The following is a 15,935-nucleotide window of genomic DNA, read 5'->3' as shown; positions in this document are numbered from 1 at the left end:
TAGAATGTCTTTACGTGAAAATTACTGCAAGGGGTTTGAGATTGTGTGACGTTGCGCTTTCAGGTGATTGATGATATGCTCCAGGATATGTTCTGAGATGGCAGTTTATGTATTATGAAAGAAGCTGGATTGGGTACAGAAATTGTTATCAGGAGATCTTTTTAATGCACAGAGGATTTAAAAAAAAAAAAGACACTCAAACACTATTCATAGTTGTTTTCATACATCGATAAACCACCTTGTTAGATTGCAGTCACTATAATGCATTTCCTCTTCCCAATGTTTATTTCGCTGTCTGCCAAGTGTATCATCCAAGAAAGAAAGTGAGGGGTTTATGCCGAGTACGTGAGAGAGATGTTGCTGCCGTTGCTGTTGGGGAAAAATTTTACTGGTGCAGACTGAGAGGTTAGATGAGGAGGAATCAATAGCATTGGCAAGCTTGCAGGCAGGCAGCTGTATGCTTTGTAACACTGTCACGTTGGTGGCTTGAAGGAACAGCATTGTGCTGACATAACTGTAGAGGCTATGTCTGAAATTACAGGCCTCACCTGGCCTGTGCTTTTCTTTTTTTCTTTTTTTAGATGGATGCAGTTTATTGCCAGCAACCCTGAAATTGCAGGTCATTGTGTTCTTTCAGTTTAACTGTAATGCAAGGCTTTTTATTTTTTCAAGGTGAACGTAAGCCTAACCTGTGACGGGGAATGATCCCAAGACAGTGTTTGTTGTTAATAGAAGACACTACACTGCTTCAAACTTAATGTTCATCTTTTAAAGTTTGCAGTGTGCCTGATTCAAGCTATTTGAAGCCTTGTTTCGCGATGTTAATCCAAGCAATAACCTGTTTCGTATCAGTTAAACTGTGTTGCAATGACTCATAGCAAACTGTAATTTTACATGAAGACATGAGCGCTTATGTGTGTGAGGTAATGGTGAAACTATCGGGAGCAACACGGATTTCTTTGAGCACAAGCACAGACGTGCAAGGTCGACTTTGCTCCAACACACTCATTAAAAAGTCCCGTCTGTCTTTTCCACAAGATGACATCAACGGTTTAAACGTCACCTGCATCTGCAACGCCAGTTTTAACAGAAACGGTGGAATAACAACAAAAAAATCTTTCTCTACTAGTCTAATCACACAAGAACACACAAGATCCTATTTAAAGAAAGGGGAAAAAAACATCCCAAAAGAACATGGTTCAGTCAATCTGCTGAAATATGTGCATGGAAAAGCACGATATCAGCCAACTGTCTTCGACTAATATAAAATAAATGCTAAATTAACATAACAGAGACTGGATTCTAAAGATCTGAAACGTCATTTGTGTTTTCCTACAGATACTTACGGATTGATTTTTATTTATTTTTTTATATTCCCCACCCTCAGGCTTTTACCCTTCCACTGAGAAACTGGCTGAGCTCCAGCCCTCATGTCGACTTGACATTCTCAGGAGCGCTGCAGTTCAATTTTGAAAGATTGGCTGTTGGCATTTTGGAGCCAGCATGAAAGCACCTTCTCATTTCTCTGATTGGATCGTATTGTTTTTTTGTCTCTCCAGTAGGTGGAGAGACTTTATTTGCCTGGTTGTCTGTTGGTGAGTTTACTGAACCGATATAATATTTTTTCTTAGGTTCACCTGACACTCACTCCCCACATGTCAAGGTTGTCAAGGTGGAAGGTGTATTTAAAAGATGAGCAGGTAGAGCTCTGTGGCTAAAAGGGACACTTGACATATGATGGTCATTTAGTTGTTGTGGAGATGTGGAGGTTTTGCTGAATATTAATGATACGATCCACTTTTGGTCCCTGGATTATTCTGTGGGAATCAAATCCCTGCTGTCATAATCTTCTTGGGAATGGCGAAGCATAAATTGTAGTGCGTGCGTGTGTGTGTGTCTTCTGCCACTTGATTGGCACAAATGTTTCCCATTTGAATCTACGTACTGAACAGGTAATTGTGCTTGTGTTGTAAATCTAAAGCAACACAAGAACCATGACTGAACCCTGTTCTTTTGGGATGACATTTTTCTTTTAACAATGAATAGCATGTGGTTCTGTGGTTTCTTTCTGGTTCCAGTAAGCTCTATGAAGCTTTTCAGCTTGTTGTTTCTTTTGTTTTCTGGGTCTGCAACACTCTCACGTCTCTCTTGTTTCACCTTGCTCATTGCCTTGGTCTACATTGCTGAACATGATGGCGCATTCAGCTACTAAGGAGTCACACGGAAACTGGTTGACAAATTAAAGGAAAAACCAAAGTCTTAACTCCTACAGTGTGTTGATCTAGCAGCTCTGTCATGAGAGGCATTTCGCTGGAATGTTTTGGGTCTGCCTGTCCCTTTAGAGGAAAATCATGTTCCTGGAAATCATTGCAGTGTTGGAATGATCACCTTTACTCTTTGAAAGAACTTGAATCCTGTATCCTGTTAGAAGTGGTCTCAAGGACCACTGCATGGATTTGATGATCAAGAAATGATGCCAATCGTATTCTCTGCCTTTTAAGCTGTGTTCACAGTGGAAGTGATTTGCAGTGAAATGTTGACCAGGGATCACAAAGTATGCGTTATATTCTGTGACTTCAAGTGACTACAGGAGAAATGACCACCGGCGACCCAAAGCGGGCTGGAGATGAGATAAACTTTACTCAACTTCCAGGCAAGCGATGGAACCAACTATCAATGAGAGTGCAGGAAACAGCTGATTAATAAATGACCTGGTAGTAAATATGTTAGAGCGTTACCTAAGCAAGTGAAGACTAGCCGTCCGCTTCAAAGCAAAATGCAATGAGTGAATTCCACTGTGGAAGCATGTATAGTCAGTAGAGTTCAACTCTGTATCTTTTTAAAATGGAAAAGGTCAGAAATGCAGTGTACTGGACTTATTATCAGCGTAGTGTCCAAGCACACAACTCTGGTGGGTATGTGCCAAGTGTTTAAATAGCTAAATGTTAGCCACTTCTAAAGAACGGTAGAATGTCAATGTCAAAGGTTTAACTGTACCAAATGATGGGATTTCTGCTCATGTTATGTCATCAGTTTCACAAGAACAACTAGTGACAAGCCCGCAGTTTGAGATTAGAGAGAACTTTTAGGCACAGACTGAACTTTGTAGTTGAGTCGGGAACACAGATTCTGCCGCAGTGATAAGTTTCTGAGCCATGGCTCTAATTTACTGTAGGGTTAGCACCGTGACTCTAATGTCAGTCTGATTGCACAACAGTGTCCGAAACACTGACACACAGAACAACAGCAACTTAAAACAAAGAAGACCCACCACTGTCAGACATCCGCAGCAGACCAGTTGCCCCAGCAACCTCACCACCAGGGATGGAGGAATGTCTGGCTGTAGTTCAGAACCAGCAGTGTCCTGACGCAGGGGGTTGATCCACATTTAACAAAAAACATTCGCATAACACTAATGGACCCATCCCAGTGTGGTGACTGAAGGCGAAAAGAGGAAGTTAAGTGTCAGTGATGTTTTTGTGCACTAATGCAGCTCCACTGGGAGTGTGTGGACTGTTGCATAAGTACTGAAATAAAGGTATCAATATTGGATGATTTCCTACTGGAGGTTTCATTGCTTGAAAAAAGGGTTTGTGGATTAACTACAGGGAGTGCAGAATTATTAGGCAGATGAGTATTTTGTCCACATCATCCTCTTCATGCATGTTGTCTTACTCCAAGCTGTATAGGCTCTTAAGCCTACTACCAATTAAGCATATTAGGTGATGTGCATCTCTGTAATGAGAAGGGGTGTGGTCTAATGACATCAACACCCTATATCAGGTGTGCATAATTATTAGGCAACTTCCTTTCCTTTGGCAAAATGGGTCAAAAGAAGGACTTGACAGGCTCAGAAAAGTCAAAAATAGTGAGATATCTTGCAGAGGGATGCAGCAGTCTTAAAATTGCAAAGCTTCTGAAGCGTGATCATCGAACAATCAAGCGTTTCATTCAAAATAGTCAACAGGGTCGCAAGAAGCGTGTGGAAAAACCAAGGCGCAAAATAACTGCCCATGAACTGAGAAAAGTCAAGCGTGCAGCTGCCAAGATGCCACTTGCCACCAGTTTGGCCATATTTCAGAGCTGCAACATCACTGGAGTGCCCAAAAGCACAAGGTGTGCAATACTCAGAGACATGGCCAAGGTAAGAAAGGCTGAAAGACGACCACCACTGAACAAGACACACAAGCTGAAACATCAAGACTGGGCCAAGAAATATCTCAAGACTGATTTTTCTAAGGTTTTATGGACTGATGAAATGAGAGTGAGTCTTGATGGGCCAGATGGATGGGCCCGTGGCTGGATTGGTAAAGGGCAGAGCGCTCCAGTCCGACTCAGACGCCAGCAAGGTGGAGGTGGAGTACTGGTTTGGGCTGGTATCATCAAAGATGAGCTTGTGGGGCCTTTTCGGGTTGAGGATGGAGTCAAGCTCAACTCCCAGTCCTACTGCCAGTTTCTGGAAGACACCTTCTTCAAGCAGTGGTACAGGAAGAAGTCTGCATCCTTCAAGAAAAACATGATTTTCATGCAGGACAATGCTCCATCACACGCGTCCAAGTACTCCACAGCGTGGCTGGCAAGAAAGGGTATAAAAGAAGAAAAACTAATGACATGGCCTCCTTGTTCACATGATCTGAACCCCATTGAGAACCTGTGGTCCATCATCAAATGTGAGATTTACAAGGAGGGAAAACAGTACACCTCTCTGAACAGTGTCTGGGAGGCTGTGGTTGCTGCTGCACGCAATGTTGATGGTGAACAGATCAAAACACTGACAGAATCCATGGATGGCAGGCTTTTGAGTGTCCTTGCAAAGAAAGGTGGCTATATTGGTCGCTGATTTGTTTTTGTTTTGTTTTTGAATGTCAGAAATGTATATTTGTGAATGTGGAGATGTTATATTGGTTTCACTGGTAAAAATAAATAATTGAAATGGGTATATATTTGTTTTTTGTTAAGTTGCCTAATAATTATGCACAGTAATAGTCACCTGCACACACAGATATCCCCCTAAAATAGCTAAAACTAAAAACAAACTAAAAACTACTTCCAAAAACATTCAGCTTTGATATTAATGAGTTTTTTGGGTTCATTGAGAACATGGTTGTTGTTCAATAATAAAATTATTCCTCAAAAATACAACTTGCCTAATAATTCTGCACTCCCTGTAAACTTTCTTGCGGTGCTCTTTTCTTTCCAGAGATTTCCACTGGTGTTAAGTTTCAATCAGGACTTTAAAGAGGCTTCATAGTGTTGTTGTTTTTGTTATTGTCAGTGATGACGGGAAGGTCAATTGGAGACAAAACTAAAGATTTTAATGATTTACCTGATACACGGAAATATAAAGGTGTATGAGATGAATAGATGATGAAAACAACTAATTGATCAGGACAGATGTGTTCAGAAGAGACTCGGTGTTGAATGACACACACACTAAGAATGAATAGAAGTCGGTAAAGATGTGTCAAACATTTCTGATCTTTTGGTTTTAAAATAAGTTACTGCCCAAGTTATTTAAACCTTAAATCATACATGTTAACAGTGTCTGTGATTTATGATAATCACTTGATGGTATATCAGTAACAACTTGCCTTTTATTTGCAATTACCTACCTACAACACCTCAATGATGAGGCTATTTGGATGGCCAAGGTGTACTAGGAAAAGGTAGAAACAAAAGTTGAAACCAAAACAAACTAAAACACAAAATATGTTCTTGCTGATCAAATCAAATATCTCAAACTCAGACTGTCGGACTTTACCTTTCGTCAGCATGTGCTGTATACAATAAGAACATCACATGTGTGTTTGAATGCCGAAACCCGCATGTACTGGTCACAGCTTTAGTAACGTCAGCAGGTGAGAAAGCCCCCGGAGAGAGGTTAAAACCTTACAAAGGTTATCTGGAGATAGAGATGGGTTTATTACTTCATTACTTTTATCTATACAGCCTAGCTGAATATTACCTGCAGTTTTAAACACCATCATATTTCAAACTCTGACATCTGCAAGAAGATTTATGACTGTCTGAATTTTTGATTTGTGAGCACTGTGAGAAAAATGCTGTACCCAGTACTCCGTATTATGTCACTCGATCAGCTGTGCGTTTATGTGGTCTGCATAAGAGCTTGTTTAGCATATACTGTATTGTGTCTGTGGACTCAGCAGATGACTGTAGTCTGGACAAGAGGATTAGCTACAAACTAATTCTCTCCCAGTTACACCAAGCAGCCAATCAAAGCACAAGCAGTGAGCTAACCAGACGAGCAACCTTTCCGGAGCTTGTTGTGTATCTAGCCAATCTGGGCCCAGCTTCGTAGAGCGCTCTTAGGATGATTCAGGTTGACACCCAAGTAGGATGTCTAATCTGTGATTAGCACGTCTCCCACGATCTTCCTGTCTTTACTCGCATTCTTCCTGTCTCTTTGAATGTTCCCACATCTTTTTGCTCTTTTATCTCTCTGTCACTACTAATCCACTCCTTTCTCCTCCCTCCTATCTTCATCTGTCTCGCCATAGTCTTAGTTTTCTTTGTGATATTGCCTCACTTTGAGATTAATGCACCTGAAGTTCCAGTTTCAGTCAAATGTTTTGGTTTTGTGTGTGTGTGTGTGTCTCCCAGTTAAGCTGCATAACACCTGATTAAAGGTTCATATATGATTCATATATGGGATAAAAAATTTATTTATTTTTTTTTTAAACAAGGCTTGATAATGTGCTAAAAGTCGCAACATGAAGATTAACCCGTAAATCCTTTTTACTGTTGCTTTTCTTAATTTGAGGGTTAGATTTGTAGTTCTTGACACATTACTTTCTCAGTTGGCTTGTGTCCCCTCTCAACCTTTTGTCTTTCCCTATCTTTCTCAGGCTTTTAAGGAGGAATTGGAGAGCCTGATCCAAGAGCAGCAACGGAAGGGGAACAACCCCACTGGCCTGCTGGCCCTCAGGCAGATCGCAGACTTCTTTATGGCCAGCACAGTTGCCGGTTTCAACACTTCCCCACTCAGTAAGTGGTCACTGTGCTCGTTACCCCAGACAACCAGACACTAACGCATGCCATCCGCGCCCAGGGTGCAATAACTTTGAACTGCACTGAAAAACAAAAGCACAGCCTCAATATTGGAATATAGGAGATCTATACACAAACATGAGCTTTGTGTGCTTAAGGGCATAAATACTCTTAGACAACCCAGCCCCAGACTCCGGAAAAGCCGTGCATATTTCCATGGGTTTTGATCCTTTGCGATTTCTGTCCAAGAGTCCCATATGTGAAGTCAAAGCCTTGGAATGCACAACTAATGCTAAATTAGACGTCAGAAACTGTGTAGCCTTTTGGTTTAGCTCATTTTTAAATATTATAATTAAAGACAACAAAAGGCATTAAAGGACTGAGTGCTGCTTGCATCACCCCACTGTGTAAATTAGGATTCTCATGTAGAGTCAGATACACCATTAGATACAAATCCAGATGCTAGCTACAGATGTCTGGTCCTGAATGGCTGTCACTGATATTAATACCACCTGATCCACAATCTGCATTTTTAACATTCCTGCTCCCCCTCTCCTTCCTCTCATCGTCCATGATCATTTAGGCCTGGGGATGGTCACTCCCATCAACGACTTGTATGGAGTGGAATCCACCACGATGGTGAAAGGCGAGAAGCTGACACGTTGTAAACTGGCCAGCCTCTACAGACTGGTGGACCTGTTCAGCTGGGCACACTTCGCCAACTCCTACATCACAGTAAGACACTACTCCAAAAGCACAGATGTACTGGAAATTCCCTATTATCTGTCTAGTTCATAAATTTAACCGTCTCCTGTATTATTTCCAGGTCCAAAGTCTCCCGTACTATTTCTGGGTACAAACATTGAGGGTCTGTTTGCAGAGAAAGCTTTTATTGTCATTTCAAGGGTGTTTCAGTCTAACAGTAATTGTCTCTAGGTTACAAAAAAATCTTTAATATCAGAACTTAAATACCTGGCTTGTCATTCACAACAAAGATTATTGTATCCTTTGACTTTCTACAGAAAACCGATACTACAGTTCAAAAACTGTCCACACAGACTTTCGTAATATCCTCTACTATTCTATGCCATTGTTTAAATGCTATATATTGCACTATTCTTTTTTTATTTAAGTGCCGTGCAAAATTCCCAAGAAAGTGTAGTAGTGATGACTTTACAAAGCCTCAATGCATTTTGCAATAATTTCTTTGTGACCACATCAGCTGATGGCTCAGCTGACACACTTATACACATACAAATGGCTGTCTCATATAAGGCACGCTATCTGAGCCACTTTAGACTCCCCATAGTGGCTGGACTACGGCAAACCACTCTGCAGTCCACTTCCACCCAAGTTCCTCCATTTCATGCTGTATCTGACTCGCTGTTGCCCACAGAAATGTACAGGGAGGTCCTGGCATGCATGTTTTAATTGCAGATATGACTGTTTAGTCCATATTTCAACTCTTCCTTAATTCTTTATTCTAATGCAGTCCTGACTTGGGTCTGGTTTATTTTATTTTTTTCTAATTAAAAGTAACCTTTAGTCCTAAATCGGTGTTATTCATGATCTCCTTTTCTCCTAGGGCCGAGTCAGTAAAGAGCAAGACCACATCCTGATCATCCCCAGAGGACTCTCATTTGCTGAGGCATCTGCTTCAAACCTGGTAAGAAACACGAGCCACTGTGGTCTCATCCAAACACAGTTTCTTAACTACAAGCTCTGCCTGCTGATTTAATTTCTTGCTACAAATGAAATGCATCGTAAATGTCTGCGTCAGCATTACATTGGATGGTAATGGCTTTGCATTTGCTTTACTCAACTAGTGCTTTCCCATTTGGCTTAATCAGCCATTTACTTCCTTCACTCTGAAGAGGAAATTACCAGATGAACTTTTTTTCCAGTGCTTTTTGGTCTTCTCTGTGCATGAGATCCCACCGTCTCTCTCTGACTGTCCCTTTTGTGTACGTGTTTATCATGTTCTGTGTCACCGGCACCTCTCATGTTGACATTAGCCGCTCTGTTTCTCTGTCAGCAAACACTGTAGGTGGTTCAGTCTGTCTGTCTCTCCAGTTTCAGCTCTGCTCGACATACCACGGCGCTAAATGTGCAATAATGTGTATAATAGTTTGTTGGCAACCTCGTTACCTCCCTCTGTACATTTCAGCTCCCTCTAATTCACTTTCTATTTCGGTTTGTCTCTCTGTTTTGTTTTTCTCTTTCTGTTGCTCTTGTCTCATCCTTGTCGGACTTACTTCTGTTTATTTCTGCTTTTTCCATTTGACAATTTTAAAATTATGGAATTGAGAAAAACCGAACCAGGGTTCGCCTCCGTGTTCAAAACAAAATGCAAAAGTAGAAAACGAACTCATATCTTCAGTCGTTTTTTTTCGTAGCTTTGTTGTACTCTCCTACTTTGTCTTCGACACCTGTGCAAACAGATAAAATCCGGGATAATATACTGCAGGTGTGCTTCTGCAGCCAGATAGTGAAATCTGTCAGCACCTCGCTGACAAGCTGATTTCACTTTTTGACCTGCGAGAGTGGTTGGAAGGTAGTGATATAAATCTCCGCGCCTAACTTGCTACTTCCTCATAGTAAAGCCTCGTGGGTGGCTGAGTGGTTTGAACTTGTCCTTGTTGAACTCAGTCATTTTTCAGTCTGTTTTTAATTTAATAGGAGTTTGTTTGTCTTTTTTTGCTTTAGTTCAGCACAGACACTGTAAACTTCCCCCGAAAAGCTGCTTTATTTTCTTAAAAGTGAATAAAGTGCCAAAATTGCTGATAATAATTTCAGACAATAAATTCTCTTTGCAGTACAGGCACGAAACAAGCGTACCTACCTGAAACAGTCAGAACAGATTCTCTTCACTAGGTTAACTTTGCTGCCTCTAAAACCCGTCGCTGCAATAGTTAACTAGAACAGACATGGACATTGACATGTCTTTAATTAGCACACAGTTTAGTACTGCAACAAAATAATCAGGTTAAAACTTGATATTTATTTATTTACCAATAGTGCACAATATTTCCACTCGCAGTATTTGGTTCAAACTAAACCATCCACTGTTTTCCAGGTTGCTAAATTACTTCATAGTAAAAAATATAGCTGCCATATATATTTAATTCATTATTAAATTTGAGAAGCTTGCATTAATGTCAGCTCAAGGCTGATAAGTCAATCAGGCTTGTTGGTTGTTAATCCTCCCAAGATGTATACTTTTCTGTTGTTCTATTAGCAAAAAGAAAACTATAACCTTTGACGATGTTGTGTTAGTCTTAGTTTTAGCTCTGTTACTGTACAAAGTAACAGATGATACTCTTACCTTCTGTCGCTGGCTCAAATCATTGTAAAGTGTAATTAATCATGTCCATGATTGCAAACTCAATCAAACTTACTAGCCATAACTTTTACTAGAAGCCACAGAATCCTTAAAAGCAGTATATGGCAAACTCATTCAGCTGTGAGTATTTTTAGTTTATTTGTCTGGGCCACATCCATCTATCCTGTGGTCGGGCAGTAAAGTCGACCACAACACTGCATACGCTGAAAGACGGAACAAATTCGTGTAACCTGGCACTTCCAGATTTTCCTTAGTGTTTGTGTTTTGATGCCAGTCCATCACTGCTTTGTTTATATCCATCCATTTAATCTCTCTCTCCACTTTCAGCCGACTTTGTCTTAGTAAGCTCAATAGTTACATGACTAAGTTCAAGAGTTTAGAAAGGCAAAGAAATTGATTAGGAGGAAGTCATCCAGAATAAAGTGTGTCAAAGGTTGTGTTGGGGTCAGCCTGCTGTAGCCTTTAAGAAAAGCTGTAGTGCAGTTGGCTTTGGTTAGTTTGCATCTGTCTCTCCCTGTCAGTATTACTCTTTGAGCTTTGAGGTGATTCTGAGGTCAGTTTGAGTTTGGAGTTGAAAAGAAAAAATGTTTGGTCCATCTGGTTGTTTTAGTTTAGTCTGGAGTCACAGCAGTTTCCTATTTCATGTCTCTAAACTTGTTATTGAAATTACTGTTGACTACCTTCACATCAGAGTCAAAAGGTGAGACAGTTACTTTACTCTTTACTTTACTCTTGGATTTGCTTAACCTGAATCAGGCAACTTTGAACCCTTGAAGGAATTCAGAGATTTCCTTTTCAGTTTCAACTGCCTTCTCCCGGCCCCACTCTCCTTATCAGCTTCTAATCCCCTCCCTACTATGCAGCTGCATCACATTTCAGATTCTTTGACACGTCCTTTGACTTATTGTTAAGATTAGAGGTGCTACACCGGCCATAAGGGCCTCTCAGTTAGAAGGGCTGAAGTTTGAAGGATGTGACGGGGGTGATCCAATAATGCACCAGCCATGTGACGTAACGGTGTTCGATCACACGGCAGCTGGCTATGGCTGTCGGGAGAGGGTGTGTGGAGACATAGATGGGGTTAGTTACTCACGCTTAGCTGGTGCCATTCACTTTCCTCTGCTGGAAAGATCAATAAATTCATCTGCCCAAACATCCATATGCCTTTTAAAAGTCTGAACACCACTCAGAATGCATCTGAGGATTTTCAGCCTCATTTGACCCAAAGATCGGAAACAATCTGTGGACTCTCTTAAGGTTCAAAGGAAAGAGACGTATTAACCAGTCGAGCTGGTAATTGCTCAGGCGCTGTATTGGCCCCGTGCCAACACAATATGGTTCATTTTCGGCAATATTTTTAGTCATATGCAGTTTTCTGAGGTTAAATATCTTCTTTTACTGAATTTTCTTGTTTTACTAAAGAATGAATTAGTAGTGACCAGATCTAAAAGGATGTGAAAGGAAATAGACTGTAAACTATCCGAGTAGTTATAAACCTCAAACGATAACCAAGTAAAACAAGAGTAGTGGCAGGTTTCCCATGGTAACACTTTGGTCTTACTTTAAAAAAATCTGTTATATTCTCAGTGATTAATACTGGGGTGTCAAGCTTTGTGAGGTGAAAACTTACAATCCACACATCTCCAGTAACTTTGTGCAGTTTGTTTTTGTTATTTAATAGTTTTTTTAATCCTAAAATACAAATGATCTGTTGCTACCAAAGCTAATGAGTAGAAGGACAGCTCTGAAGAAGCCGGGTGCGTTTTTAGTTTGAGTAATATGATAATGAGAGATTAAAAACAGAGTTTGAAGGGTTTTTTGTTTTTTTTTAAATGTAATTCCTGTCCTTTAATTTTGGAAGGAAATAGTTTCCTGCTCCATGAACATTTTAAGGACCAAACCCCACACTTTTGAGCCGGCTCAGTTTGAACTGGGTGTGTTTCATGAGCCTCGGACTGGATGATGGATGCCCCGTTCCTGTTGTGATAACACACTCTTGGACCTTGTGTTTGAGGAGGGGGGGTCAGAAATGTGAGCAGGCTCCTTCTGGCTTGTATCACAGAACAACATGTGGTTAGAGTGATGCCAGTTTTGCACAAGGTCTGCAGGCAAAGTTGTGTTTTCGGTTTGTTATTAGGTTTTACTGTGAGGACTGACATCTGCACTTGATTTTACCATTGCTCTTCCTCCAGGTTTTATATCACAGTCTCTGTGTCCAGTTATCAGTCTCCCCCCCCCTCCACCTCTGCTATTGTACTCGCTGTCCCTCCAAGTCCTCTATATATCTTTTGCCTCGAATGCTTTTCTCTCCAGTCGTCTAATCAAATAACTGTTAACTGGTTGGTAATGAAGTTGTCATAGCGAGTCCACTCCTTTCCAATGTTATGTTTCCTGGTAAAGCGTAAATTCATTTCCCAGAGATGAGCATACAGAAAGAAGGAATTGTTGTAATGTGATTTCTGTGCCATCATACTCACAGATGTTGGCTTATCTTTAGGCCTGCTTAGTTAACACTGCAGGGTTATAACCTGCTTGTGAGCTAGTTTTGTCTCGGGCATATTTGATTTCACTGATGTTGTAATGGTTTACAGTACATCGTCTCTCTGTGGCCCCTAAAGCCCTGCTGTATTCTCGGTACTTATTGCTTAAGTTAAAGTGTTTTTCAACCACTCAAAGCAGATATCCTCAAAGCACCCTATCCTTGCCTCACCAGGTGAAAGTCAACATCATCGGGGATGTGATCGACCAGGGCTCCACCAACCTGAGGATCGATCCCGCAGGTTTCAGCCCCCATGCTGCCATCTACTCCATGCGTCCAGACATCCGCTGCATCATACACGTGCACACTCCTGCCACAGCAGCTGTAAGTTCACGTTACCACACGTTATATTATACCCAACCTCTCTGTAATGATTTCCCTGCAGATTGGTGCTTGATGCTTATTTTTAAGAGGGGTGCGATTTCAATTTGAGAAGAGGTTTTTCAGGGTGGATGAATTTGAATAGTGAAGTGATATCCCTTAAAATTACCTTGACACCTCGACCAAAAGGGAATAATTATCTTTAAACGACTCTACAGCGCAGAAATGAAAGTACATTTTGCAACAACAAAGAGGCTCGTCACTGCAGTCATCAGAGAGCGCCAGAGTTTCCAAGCTTTCTTCCCACAGGAGCACCAACGAGAAACATTTGCTGCCGGACGTTGAAGAATAATGCAGCTATACAGCTGTAATCCACCTGTCAACGTTTCTCAATGCTGGCATGCCTCCTTCTCACCTTTCTCCTGCTTTAGGTGTCATCTATGAAGTGTGGTATCCTGCCCATTTCCCAAGAGGCGCTGATCTTAGGTGATATTGCCTACTACAACTACCAGGGCAGTCTGGATGAGCAGGATGAGCGCATAGAGCTACAGAAGGCCCTGGGGCCAACAGCAAAGGTAGGAGAAGCAAGGAAACTAAACATTGTGCAACATCTTCCATCACTTTTGCATAATTAGTTTGTGATTTGAAGAAAGGTTTTCTACCAGTATCTCTAGCTTCAGACTGGAGTATTTTTGTCCCAGAGGGTTTGCTGATCTCTGCAGTCTTTCAGACAACAGACCAAAACTTTTAGGGACTTGGAGCAAATTAGGCCTATATGTTGGGGTAGTTCAAAATAATCAAGCCTGTTTTGTATCTCATCCCTTTAACCTAAGACAGGAAAACGATTCAAATACCAGGGTGTTTATTTCTAACAAGGAGCAATAGCAGGGCAGTCAGGCTTGCACATCCCGTTGAAATGTCAGCTGTAGTTCCTTTAGTTACCTTCTCCACGCCCTTATTTTGGGTTTTCTATTTGCCTTCCATGTGTATGTCTTGCTTTCTGGCGTCTTTAAAAGAAATCACCGGTCAATAGAATTTAAACTGGAAAACATTCAGGGAATTCAAGGGAGTTTCCACTGCTTGTCTGTTGCCAGGTTCTGATGTCATCACTGAGTGGCCAAGCCCTTGTTGATACATAAAATCATAATGATTTCAACCTTTATCCAAACAGAAAATAAAGCTCTTGAAGCTCTTTTGTCTCCTGGGCTAACATTTTTTAAGAACTAGAGAAAACAGAGCTTCTGGACTCAAATCAGCATGAGCACGCGCATTCTCCATCAGTACTCCCATGACTTGGTTACTGGCTGAGTAAAGAAACTCTAACACCATCTAACAGTCTCATTTAGGACAAGTTAGAGAAATGGACCTGTAATGCCTCTTTGTGATCTGACTCTTCTGATGTTTACAATGACTTTTTCTGTGTGTCCAGGTTTTGGTGCTGAGGAATCACGGCGTGGTTGCTCTCGGGGAGACCATCGAGGAGGCCTTTCACTACATCTACAACGCTCAGTATGCCTGTGAAATCCAGGTACACATTGCAGAGCCAAGTGCTGCTGGTACCCAGTACATTCCTGCCCGACACACACACACACGCTCACACTCTCTCTCTTCGGCTTCCAAACACACGCATTAGTCCAGGAGGGCGGTAGCTTTCCTGCTAAATCTAATCTCCACAGCTGCTTTCACATTTCTCCCTCTCTATTTTAAGAACACTCTAACTCATAATCTCTCTCCATGTGGAAAATGTTGGCCAAACACAGCTTTATAATAAGGCTATTAGGAGTCTGATGAAGGGAGTAACAATCTGATGTGTTATTGTTGATGCTGGTCCAAAGCAGCATTAAGAGAAGGGTGGTGTTCTCCGTGGTTTTTTTGTTTTGTTTTGTTTTTGTTTTGTTTCTCATTAGTAAAACTGAACAGAAGGTGATACATAAGATTTCAAAAGGTGAGAATTAGGCAGAATAAATGAATGTTTATTGACTGCATGTTCATTTTGAGTTTATCTTAAGTGTATATTCATATTTCATGTAACGTGTCGGTCTGTGTAATCTTTTCCGATAAGATGGCGATAAGCCCGGAGAGCGGTGGCGCGTTTGTTAGGGATTGTGGATTAGCTCAACTTAGCTCCAGCAGCATTTGAATTGGAACATAACAATTATTATTTTTTTAAATCTCAGTGGTCATTCAGCTACTTCTAACTGCCGTGTATTTATAAGGGTTTGGATCTGTTTGTTGTGCACCCATTAACACATTGCCAAACGTCCTCTTTAAGTGTCCTTTGGTGTCGAGCAGTGGATTCTTTGAGTCCTGTGGGTTGCAGGATGGTGGATCTTTTACTGGTGTGTGTTGTAGTGCACTGCTGGTGGAGGTCATTAGTGAGTGTCATTGACTTTGGTGTGTGTGCTTGGTTTGCAGCATCGATTAGGTGGGTTCTGGATGTCAAAATAACATCCACGTGAATGGCAGTACCCAAGGTTTCTTGGCAGAATATCAAACTGTAACAAGCAGATAAACACTGCCTACTTTCCTTGGTGGTAGTTTGGTTGTTGCAGCTGACTGCTGTGCAGCTGTTTCCCTTTTGAAGGGGCAGTTGTAGCAATAAGTGAAAATACAGCTGTGTTGGATTTCTGTTGTTTTGCTTTCTGTTCTCGCGTGTCTTCCTGTTCATTGGTAAATATGGTGGATTTTAGAGATGAACGGCTGTGCCCCGCCGCTCCACTGTAA

At 41.2% G+C, this 15,935-nt stretch overlaps 1 protein-coding gene across 9 annotated transcripts in view; it reads left to right on the top strand.

Annotated features, from left to right (window-relative positions):
* The window catches only part of add3a (adducin 3 (gamma) a), a 101,179-nt gene that overhangs the window by 71,311 nt on the left and 13,933 nt on the right, over positions 1–15,935 (top strand). For all 9 annotated transcript variants that reach the window (XM_025907907.1, XM_025907906.1, XM_025907908.1 and 6 more), the window contains 6 exons: positions 6,867–7,005; positions 7,592–7,743; positions 8,594–8,674; positions 13,065–13,214; positions 13,643–13,786; positions 14,641–14,739. In XM_025907907.1, the coding sequence (XP_025763692.1) occupies positions 6,867–7,005; positions 7,592–7,743; positions 8,594–8,674; positions 13,065–13,214; positions 13,643–13,786; positions 14,641–14,739 (765 nt within the window). The remainder of the gene's footprint in view (positions 1–6,866; positions 7,006–7,591; positions 7,744–8,593; positions 8,675–13,064; positions 13,215–13,642; positions 13,787–14,640; positions 14,740–15,935) is intronic.

Source organism: Oreochromis niloticus, linkage group LG6 (genome assembly GCF_001858045.2).
Source record: "Oreochromis niloticus isolate F11D_XX linkage group LG6, O_niloticus_UMD_NMBU, whole genome shotgun sequence".
Taxonomy (NCBI): Eukaryota; Metazoa; Chordata; class Actinopteri; order Cichliformes; family Cichlidae; genus Oreochromis; species Oreochromis niloticus.
The sequence above is the reverse complement of the archived record's forward strand: the minus strand, read 5'-3'. Positions and strand labels throughout refer to the sequence as shown.